Source organism: Cydia fagiglandana, chromosome 23 (assembly GCF_963556715.1).
Source record: "Cydia fagiglandana chromosome 23, ilCydFagi1.1, whole genome shotgun sequence".
NCBI classification, from domain to species: domain Eukaryota; kingdom Metazoa; phylum Arthropoda; class Insecta; order Lepidoptera; family Tortricidae; genus Cydia; species Cydia fagiglandana.
In genome coordinates, this window is record NC_085954.1 from 5,126,081 (window position 1) to 5,136,364 (window position 10,284).

Genomic DNA, 10,284 nt, shown 5'->3' on the forward strand with positions numbered 1-10,284 from the left:
ATGATTTTTGATTTGATTTAGAGAAATAGCTCTAGCCCAGCCATAGGTACAAAATGAAAAATCCAGAATTTGCCACTGAAGATTAGATTTAGATTTAGCCATAAGACTTAAGATTAGGCCATAGAGATGATTTTGGTTTTGTTTGAAAATTGAACGAAACAAAAGAAATGCGACTCTGTTCCAATTAAATATGATTTAAATTTCATCGAACCGAATAAGTGCTATAGGTAGGACCGTGGGCCTTAGGAGGCTAGAGTATGATCTAACAGGCAATGGGAAAATAAACCAATCACAATTCTCAAATAATTTATTCTATTCCTCACAATCGTCATTACTGTATTTGTACACCATCCCGTTTGTAGATACATAGAAGTCATCATCATCGAACGCAATGCCTGCAGGCACGAAATCTAGATCCATTAGCTTTTTAGGAATTGAATTATCTGCTTTCAGGTGATACAGGCCATCGTTGGCAGCTAAAACTACTCTATGATTATCCTCGATAGCAATAGCTCTTGCAGCGTTTTTAGCTATACCAACAAACTCAATAGGCTCATGGAACCCTTTTAGTAGAACTTTGACGTATTTAGAGTCGCATTCGTAAAATATATTATCATCAGCGTCGACTGCTATGATAAAAGCACAAGGCACGTATTGGACTCTTCTCTTTTCATTCTTCTTTAGGTTTACTTTAAATACTTCGTTGTTTGGGAATATAACAACGTATATATCGTCTCCGTGGTTCGGTTTGAATATTTGGACTATGTCTTCGTCTTTCAAACTAACAAAGGTGGCTTTGTCAGTTTTGTTTAACAAAGTCAATCCATCATCAGTGCCTATGTATACTCTATCATTTTTAACGTCGACTGCTGCTGCTTGCCCGTTGATATTGTCAATCTTGATTGGTTCTCCATTTCTAAGTATGTATTGATCCATTTTGGTTTGAATGTCGTCATTTTGTAGCGATTCTAGATCGATTAATGTGAAGTGAAGATCTTTATTATTCGGGTTGACCACTAGGTTTGTTGGTAAACCTTTTATGGTTAGGATTGATGATCTAGTGTATTGTTGGCCGTCGTAAATATATGAGCAGTTGTCGGCTAAAGCCGTTGATAGCATTAATAGTAATATTGGCAGCATTGTATAAATATCTGGAACAAAGTAAACACAGTTCATAGGTTTTGAGGTTATCTTGGCGATAAGGAATCGAGAGCGTTTATATTTATTAGGATTTGCGAGTACATAGATTAGTAAGTATTTATTATAGTTATTGTTGTATTATTAAAAGTAATACAATATTGATACAAAATATAATTAGGCTACAGTAACTACTCAGTTTGATAAGGGAATTATGGATTGCTCGAAATACCTATTGAAATATCAAAGTAACCGACCAAAATGCATAAAATTTAATTCTTAATTTAGTAGTAAAACTTACACACTTAAATAAAATACCTAAATGTTTGCAATAATTGTATGTAGATAAAAGAACATTTTGAGCAAATTCATCAGTTTGGATGGCTGAGATACGCGTCATACTCGTGAACGGGTGCTGTTTGTGGAGACTGGTCTGTTAAGCTAACACGAGCTATTATACTTAGTAACTTTTATTAATTAATTACAGTGAGACGCCTCATTCTGTTCTCGTATGTTTCTTTTCTTTTAATGAATGTATTAATTATACAGGATATTGACTCTTGGAGACCTTATACATCTCTAAGGATAACTTGATAAACTATATAATCTTATAGTTCTGACACCTAGAGACATTTACACCTCTAAATATTATAGATTTTTTTTGTGTGTGTTTTTTTTATCTGTATTTTGTATGTAATTCGACATTAAGAGACCATATACATCTCTTAGTAATTGTAATACGTTAGATTGAATTGTTAGTTTTATTTTATAAAATTGTTGATGTTATTATTTTTGATTTTATGTAAATTCAATGTTGACGTGTAAAAGTGCCCTTGTGGCCTATTTGCTGAATAAATGTTGATGTTTGATGTTTGATGTTTATTATTTTATAATTTACATATTAACTTCTGGCGTATAAATAATAATAGTTTGTGTTTTTGTTATGTTATTTTAATGTGAGCTTGACTTTTAATACTTTAATTATTTAAAAAAACTTAAATAATAACAAATATTCTTCATTCTTGTGTGTACCTATAAATAAATAAATATAAACTAAAGTGTTTGTAAATAAGATAACGGCTAAATAAGTTTTCATTATTACACATAGTTTTTTTGTGTTTGTTTGTTAATTAAATTATTTGATTTTATTTGATTATGACTATTTATGAGTTTAGCTTTCAAACTATTACTAGTTATTTAATAAAACCTTAGTTACTAATAAAATTATTTCCCTAAAGTATAAATGAGAGGTATGTAGACTAAGTTGTATAAGAATGGGATGAAAACCATACATTACATTATAATATATTTCGAGTTAATTCAAGTCTCTTTCTTTGGCCTTATTTAAAAAAAATTTGAACCAATATGTTCTTACCGTATTTTTATTGCTTTAATGTTACAATTCGTCACTACTTTGAAAAAAAAAATTCGTATCTTGTTCAGTCAATCAAAACAAAAATGTGGTGACTATGTATGGGATGCATACAGAGTTACTGCGTTTTAACTCTGAGTAGCAGTGCGAGATACGAGAATTTTTCAAAGTAGTGACGATTTCTAAATAAATAATTATTTAAGCTAAACTTGCAACTTTCTACGTTCATTCAAATGAACTGTCACAGGGACCATTCGAGTGAATTGCAAAAAAATTGTACCTGTAATTAATCTAAAGTTAATTGATTCCATTGTGTTACCACAGTTAAGCCATTTCCAATTAAGTTAGAAGCATGAAAGTGTGTTAGTGTATGCTATAGACTTATATGTGTACGAATTAAGTACAATACAATACAATTTACATAGAGTTAGACCCAGAAAAGTCTGCACCGATTTTGATAGCCCACGCTGTGCAAGTATCATTTTAAATGTCAAACGTCTATGAACGAACACTTGCACTAGGTGGGCTATCAATATCGCTGCAGACATTTATTGGTTTAACTCTAGTTAATTTTTGTAACACAAATGAATCAATGAAATTAAGACTAATCACAGCTTCTTCACTGCTCCTAATAACGTATTTTTTTTTGCAATTCACTCATTCGACGCGATACGTAACACGTAAACTCACAACCAAGCGTGCACAAATCACCACAGCTCACTCTCAACTCTAGTTCGTTCAACTCCAACCAGCACAAACCTTATCAATATTTTTAATAAATAATTGACCTCCTCCAACCCGCGGTGGTACTCGATTAAGAGTTCACACACGGCTAACTGCTATATAACTAGTAAGAAAGGAAGGAAATATAGGTTATGTATGCGTTTCCATTGCACTGAGCAAAGAAAGTGATTTTTTCTCACCAGAATTTTAAGTGTTACATGATTACTTAATGAAATAAAGAAATTGTGATTGTTTAGACGGTTTAATAGTTATTGTTATAACGCTTTGCGTAACGGCTATGTAGGTAGACAGAATTTACTTTTACTGTAAAGAAGTAAATATAATAATGTAATAAATAAATAAGCGAAGAGTCTCGACCGACACCTAGAGAGATTCTCGCTGGGTGATTGGATCAAGGGTCAGATGCAGAAGGCGGTAATTTTGGACACGGCGCGTATAGTACGTCGGTTCCTCACTCTGCGGCCCTGACCACCGGCAGCTTGGGCCCTGCCCCGGTCGCTGCCGGCGGCACCCTACTAGGTTAGGTATTTTATAATGTGTTTATATTTTACTTTTATACTGACATTGTTAAATCCTAACCTCATAAAACATTTCGCTCGAACTTATCCCTGAATTGTACTATCAGTCTGTGAGTTATGTAAAGGTCGTATCATAACAAGATCAAAATTGTAACAAATGACGATGACACGTGCCAAATTTAATAATAAAATCTAGCTAAATAGATGGAAAAATAGTAATTTATCGCAATGAATACATGAAAGTGATATAAAAATGAAGACCTCAAAGATTATAATTTTATTACTTCCATAGGTACCATTACCATTCGATTGATTACAATTTGTTACAAAATTAATTATATAGCCACTATAAATATACCCACATAAACGCAATATTCTCTATTTTCTGTTTTCCATACTTCTTGACGGCTTCAACTTGATCGTGACGTCATGATCTAGTACTAACCAAATATCGTCAAATTAGAATCAGCCTCCATTGCTCCGTTTTTTAGGGTTCCGTAACCAAAGTGTAAAAACGTGACCCTATTACTAAGACTCCGCTGTCCGTCCGTCTGTCTGTCACCAGGCTGTATCTCATGAACCATAAAAGCTAGATAAGGTGTATTAGGGTAATACCGAAAGTTGGATAATTTCGAAATTCAGATGAAAATCACCCTTAATTCTATCATAATAAAAGTCTCTTATCGGAATTAACCGACAGTTTTCGTCATTCGGAACTACCCGAGTAAACACCTTAGTTGAAATTTTCACAGATGATGTATTTCTGTTGCCGCTATAGGTACCAATACTAAAAACAGGATATAATAAATATTACTCCCATACAACAAACGTGATTTTATTTGCCGTTCTTTGCGTAATGGTACGGAACCCTTCGTGCGCGAGTCCGACTCGCACTTGGCCGGTTTTTTATCGTGACGAGTGACTATGCGCACGCGTCATATTAGTGCATTTCATTGATGAGTGATTAGGATCGCGTGTGGAAAGTAAATGCGTTATATCATCGAAAACGCTTGCTTTGTTTTACATTATTAGCTTAAGAAATAATGTAATTAATAGGACACTACGAATTAGTAGCCTTCGGCGTCGAGACACTAGGTCCGTAGGGTAGGGGGGCTCGGGGGCTCCACAAGGAGCTCAGCAAACGCCTAAGGCAGGCCACAGGTGACCCTCGCGCGGGCAGCTTTCTCGCGCAAAGATTGGCCATAGAAATCCAGCGCGGGAACGCTGCCAGCGTGATGGGCACCTTACCAAGAGCGCAAAATTTTGATAGGTATTTTTAATTTTTAGCTTTAGTTTTTAGTTGTAGTTAATTTTAGTTTTGTATTCATTTTATAACACTTATTTTCACAATAAATGAGTTTTTTCCCATTAATAGGTGTGTAATGTTTAATATAATTATAATAAAACAATCGTTGCATTAATGCCATAATCTTTGTTATAATTAGGGTTCCGTACCAAAAGGGTAAAAACGGGACCCTATTACTAAAGGGGCCTACTGATTAACAGTCCGCCGGACGGTATCGGCCTGTCAGTTAGAACAAAATTTTGACAGTTCTGTTAATCAGTGGGCCCCTTAAGACTTTGCTGTCCGTCTGTCCGTCTGTTCGTCTGTCCGTCCGTCTGTCTGTCTGTCACCAAGCTGTAACTCACGAACAGTTGAAATTTTCATAGATGATGTATTTCTGTTGCCGCTATAACAACAAATATTAAAAACAGAATATAATAAATAAACAAATATTATAAACAACAAATGATGTATTTTTGTTGCTACAATAAATATTATATGTGTGGGTAAGTTTCATGAAGTTAGATCAAGAAAAGTCTGCAGCGATTTTGATAGCCCAGCACACAGTGCGTGTTTTTTTTATTCGTCATAATTTCATAGAAGTTTGACGTTTAAAAGAACACTGGCACTGCGAGGGCTGTCAAAATCGCTGCAGACTTTTCTTGGTCTAACTGAAGTTCGCGTCCGATTGCCATTGTTCGGTCTGTGAAGTGTGGATGGTGCTACTAACCCTAATTCTAAAAATGAAAACACATTATAGAACCACATATCTTTATTACAAATATGCGTACATGATGTCACAGGAATTTACTTCTTTCCTGCACCAAAGCAGCCACCTCCGAAAGGTCCGTACACCGTTTCCAAAGGGTCCCACGGCTTTGGAAACGGGTTTGGTAACTGCACTAGTGGTGGTACAGTTGGGAATGTTGGGATACAGCAACCTCCAGGCCCGATCATGACAACCGTCTTCTTAGGCATTTCTGGAAAAGACAGAAAGCTGGTGACTTATTGGTCTTAAAGAGGTAGGTATAGGTTAAGGATGACTCACGTTAGACCGGGCCGTGTACGGGCCGGAGCTTCCGGCGCATGGTTTTCTATGGAAAGCATCAGTGATCGCCTGTCATGTTATAGAAAAGTAAGCGCCAGAAGCTCCGGACCGGACGCGGCCCGATCTAAATTAAATTAAATTAAATATGAATTAAATTAAATATTGGTGGACGTCTTACACAGATCAACAGTGGCGGATTTCCCATAAGGCACAGTAGGCCCGGGCCTAGGGCGGCGAAATATAGGGGCGGCAAATTGTGACAATAATTTCGCTGATGATAACAAAAAATAACTCAAAATTAGGCCAGGCAACGAATTCTCAAAAAAAGGTACCTACCTATAGAGGGAAATGCTGGAAACACAATTATTGACTTTGTACCTAACTTTATTTGGACTATCTAGGAGGTGAACATATCAAAAGTCCCCGGCCGTAGCCCTTAAGCCGGGGGAAGAGAGAGGTTTGAAGGTCACATTTTTCAGTTTTTCGCTTATATCTCGGAAACTATGCGTTCTAACGAACGACATGATCATTATACAAAATGAATGTTGGTTAAATTTGCTAAAAGCTACAATTTTTATGATATCTGGAGGGTCCTCCACACTTGTGCGCGAATCGCGGCGCGAAGCCGCGAACGCGAGTGTGGCGTCGATTTCGCATATTGTTGACGCCTTCGCGCCTTGTTCCCCGTTTATAGGGTTCCGTCCCAAAAGGAAAAAACGGAACCCTTATACTCGTGCGTCTGGCTGTCCGTCTGTCACAGCCTATTTTCTCCGAAACTGCTGGACCAATTAAGCTGAAATATGGCACACATATGTAAGTTTGTGACCCAAAGATGAACGTGTAACGTAAATAAATGAATTTTAAATATGGAGGACATTTTTGGGGGGTAAAGGAGAAAATTTAAAAATAAAGTTTTTCAAACTATATCGTGTTACATATCAAATCAAAGAGCTCATTGTAAGAATCTCAATTTTTTTTTTTATAATTTTAGGATAAATAGTTTAGCATTTATTCAAGAAAACAGGCAAAAAAAAATGTTTTTCTTGTTTCCTAAGTAGATTTTTCGAATGTTTTGTAGGTACATAAAAAAATCAATGTTATTGGTAAAACTGTCCTTTAAAATGAAAAAGTATTTGCTTATTTTTTTCCTATGATCATGTCACAAGGACGTATAGTTTCTGAGATATAATAAGCGAAAATGTGACCTTCAAACCAAACCCCCGCTCAAGGGAACTTTTGATATGTTCACCTTCTAACGAGTCCAAAAAAGTTACTAATTGTAAGTAAAAAATGTGTCCAAAGCATTTCCCTCTATAATATATCTTTTCGTTGCCTGATCTAGATGTAGTCAATATGATGGGTGCTGATGATGATATGAGAAAGGGGCGGCTACAAGACTTGGGGCCTAGGGCGGCAAAGACTGCAAATCCGCCACTGCAGATCAACCTAGCCCCAAACTAAGCAAAGCTTGTACTATGGGTGCTAGGCGACGATAAACATACTTATATAGATAAATACATACTTATATACATAGAAAACACCCATGACTCAGGAACAAATATTAGTGTTTATCACACAAATAAATGCCCTTACTGGGATTCGAACCCAGGACCATCGGCTTAGCAGGCAGGGTCACTACCGTGAACCATGCTTTATTAATTAATTAATTTATTCTGCAGGTATAACACAATATCTAAACTTAATTACAAAAGTATCGTTAAACCATGCAGTAAGGTTTGTCTCAATAATCTGCGGTAGATTTTATACGAACTCTCACTGCGTTCGAGCGCCAAAATACCTCGGCAGAAATGAGTGCCTTTCATCTCTTGGTTAACAATCTTCTATTTTTGATCGGCTCCTAGTATATCACATACTTAGGGTATGTATACTAAGAAATATCTCAGATCTCATAGGTATATGTTAATTGTCGGCCTAGGCGCAACAATGGATTCCGAAAAGGACCAAAGTCAACGCTTTCCGGCCGGAGGCACAGAATAAAGAATACTGTTAGAATAGTACTATGTACAGAAGGTTCTCTCTCTAACATAATGCGTCTAGTACGACAGATATGACCGCTAGGTGGCGCAAGTGCGAGCAGGCGTCCATTCCGAAGCGGTGCCCGGCAACTTCTAGATAATCCTAATAGACACCAAAATTGGTGTGGGCCGCATGTGCTTGTAGCGACGCGGGGAAATCACGGAGTGAGCGGCTCACTGTAAGCCACGCCTGGCGGAGGAAACAAATAATAGGTATAAAATACTCACTGTAGCTTTGTCTGGAACTCAAACACGAAAAACAAGTCTATATCGATACTTTGCGCGCTTTGCACTGTTCCTTTACTCCAGAGCAGATCCTTATATACATTTAATAATGACGTCATAGTTTATAATGGTCTCAAAATACATCTGCGAGTACAATTCAGTATAACATGAGCTTGAGATACGTATCCAGTGTGTGTGGTCGAAGATCTCACTTATACTGGTTATTATTGCACATGATTAGCGATATAAAGAAGGGGAAATCCCCTAATAGACAGTTATAGTTTCCAGAAAAAAAATGTAAATGTAAATTATACTAATTTTAATTTTTAACAAGCAGAAACGTCTGCGAACGATGCTATTAAGCTTAGAATAAATTTAAAAGTGGAAAAATTACTGTCTTGGGTGAGACTTGAACTCACGGCCTCTGGATCGATACTCCAGCGCTCTGCCATCTGAGCCACCAAGACCTCATCCCTAGCCAGCAAATCTTTCCACCATGTTATAGGTCAAGGGGACCCTTAGCGACATCTACCGTAAGAGTGTTATACTTCTTAAACGGCTACCGGAGTTCCAAGTCATATTGGAAATTCACCAGTTACGATGTGCTACCCATACTAATTTTAATTTTTAACAAGCAGAAACGTCTGCGAACGATGCTATTAAGCTTAGAATAAATTTAAAAGTGGAAAAATTACTGTCTTGGGTGAGACTTGAACTCACGGCCTCTGGATCGATACTCCAGCGCTCCTGACCTATAACATGGTGGAAAGATTTGCTGGCTAGGGATGAGGTCTTGGTGGCTCAGATGGCAGAGCGCTGGAGTATCGATCCAGAGGCCGTGAGTTCAAGTCTCACCCAAGACAGTAATTTTTCCACTTTTAAATTTATTCTAAGCTTAATAGCATCGTTCGCAGACGTTTCTGCTTGTTAAAAATTAAAATTAGTATGGGTAGCACATCGTAACTGGTGAATTTCCAATATGACTTGGAACTCCGGTAGCCGTTTAAGAAGTATAACACTCTTACGGTAGATGTCGCTAAGGGTCCCCTTGACCTATAACATGGTGGAAAGATTTGCTGGCTAGGGATGAGGTCTTGGTGGCTCAGATGGCAGAGCGCTGGAGTATCGATCCAGAGGCCGTGAGTTCAAGTCTCACCCAAGACAGTAATTTTTCCACTTTTAAATTTATTCTAAGCTTAATAGCATCGTTCGCAGACGTTTCTGCTTGTTAAAAATTAAAATTAGTATGGGTAGCACATCGTAACTGGTGAATTTCCAATATGACTTGGAACTCCGGTAGCCGTTTAAGAAGTATAACACTCTTACGGTAGATGTCGCTAAGGGTCCCCTTGACCTATAACATGGTGGAAAGATTTGCTGGCTAGCTTTGAGGTCTTGGTGGCTCAGATGGCAGAGCGCTGGAGTATCGATCCAAAGGCCGTGAGTTCAAGTCTCACCCAAGACAGTAATTTTTCCACTTTTAAATTTATTGTAAATTATACGTCCAGATATTAGGAGTTACCAAACGAAACTAGTCGAAACAGCCCTTACTAAAAACAAGTCTCTGAAAACTGCTAAGGAAGGAGCATCAGCCGGCAAAAGTTGGATCACAAACTTAAGAGACCAATCTGGAGTAAAACATGGTAGTAGAGACCGGGTTTTAGATACAGCCACAGATTACTACCGTACTCTTTACTCTAACCCCCTCCAGACACAAATAACTGATACAACCTCCGAAGAAATCCCACCCATAACAGAGCATGAAGTTTATCTTGCACTTCGTAAGATGAAATATAGCAGGAGCCCAGGAGAAGACGGTATCACTACCGAGGCTCTAAGGGTAGGAGAGCAGGAATTAATTCCCCACATCACTCGATTATTCAATAGTATAATCCAAACAAATAATTTTCCACACCAAT

General features: G+C 37.3%; 1 protein-coding gene and 1 non-coding gene across 6 annotated transcripts; both read right to left on the reverse strand.

The window, feature by feature from the left end:
- Positions 1–293: 293 nt before the first annotated feature.
- On the reverse strand, positions 294–8,429 carry LOC134676013 (uncharacterized). 5 transcript variants are annotated; one of them, XM_063534326.1, is made up of 3 exons: positions 8,369–8,429; positions 5,848–6,036; positions 294–1,151 (listed from the first exon to the last, which is right to left on the reverse strand). In XM_063534326.1, the coding sequence occupies exon 3, from the start codon at positions 1,138–1,140 to the stop codon at positions 313–315; it is 828 nt and encodes a 275-aa protein (XP_063390396.1). In that variant the 5' UTR covers positions 1,141–1,151; positions 5,848–6,036; positions 8,369–8,429; the 3' UTR covers positions 294–312. The 5 variants fall into 5 exon arrangements, with proteins under 5 accessions (XP_063390396.1, XP_063390395.1, XP_063390399.1 ...); XM_063534325.1 differs by lacking the exon at positions 5,848–6,036 and adding an exon at positions 3,269–3,356 and having other exon boundaries at positions 8,369–8,386; XM_063534329.1 differs by lacking the exon at positions 5,848–6,036 and having other exon boundaries at positions 8,369–8,399.
- A 330-nt stretch (positions 8,430–8,759) lies between these two features.
- Trnad-auc (transfer RNA aspartic acid (anticodon AUC)) lies at positions 8,760–8,832 on the reverse strand. The gene has a single exon. It is a non-coding gene; the product is annotated as a tRNA-Asp (tRNA).
- Positions 8,833–10,284: the final 1,452 nt, after the last annotated feature.

What these genes read in the sequence shown, in the direction of transcription:
- LOC134676013 (XM_063534326.1), bottom strand. Translation starts at nt 1,140, where the DNA reads ATGCTGCCAATATTACTATTAATGCTATCAACGGCTTTAGCCGACAAC.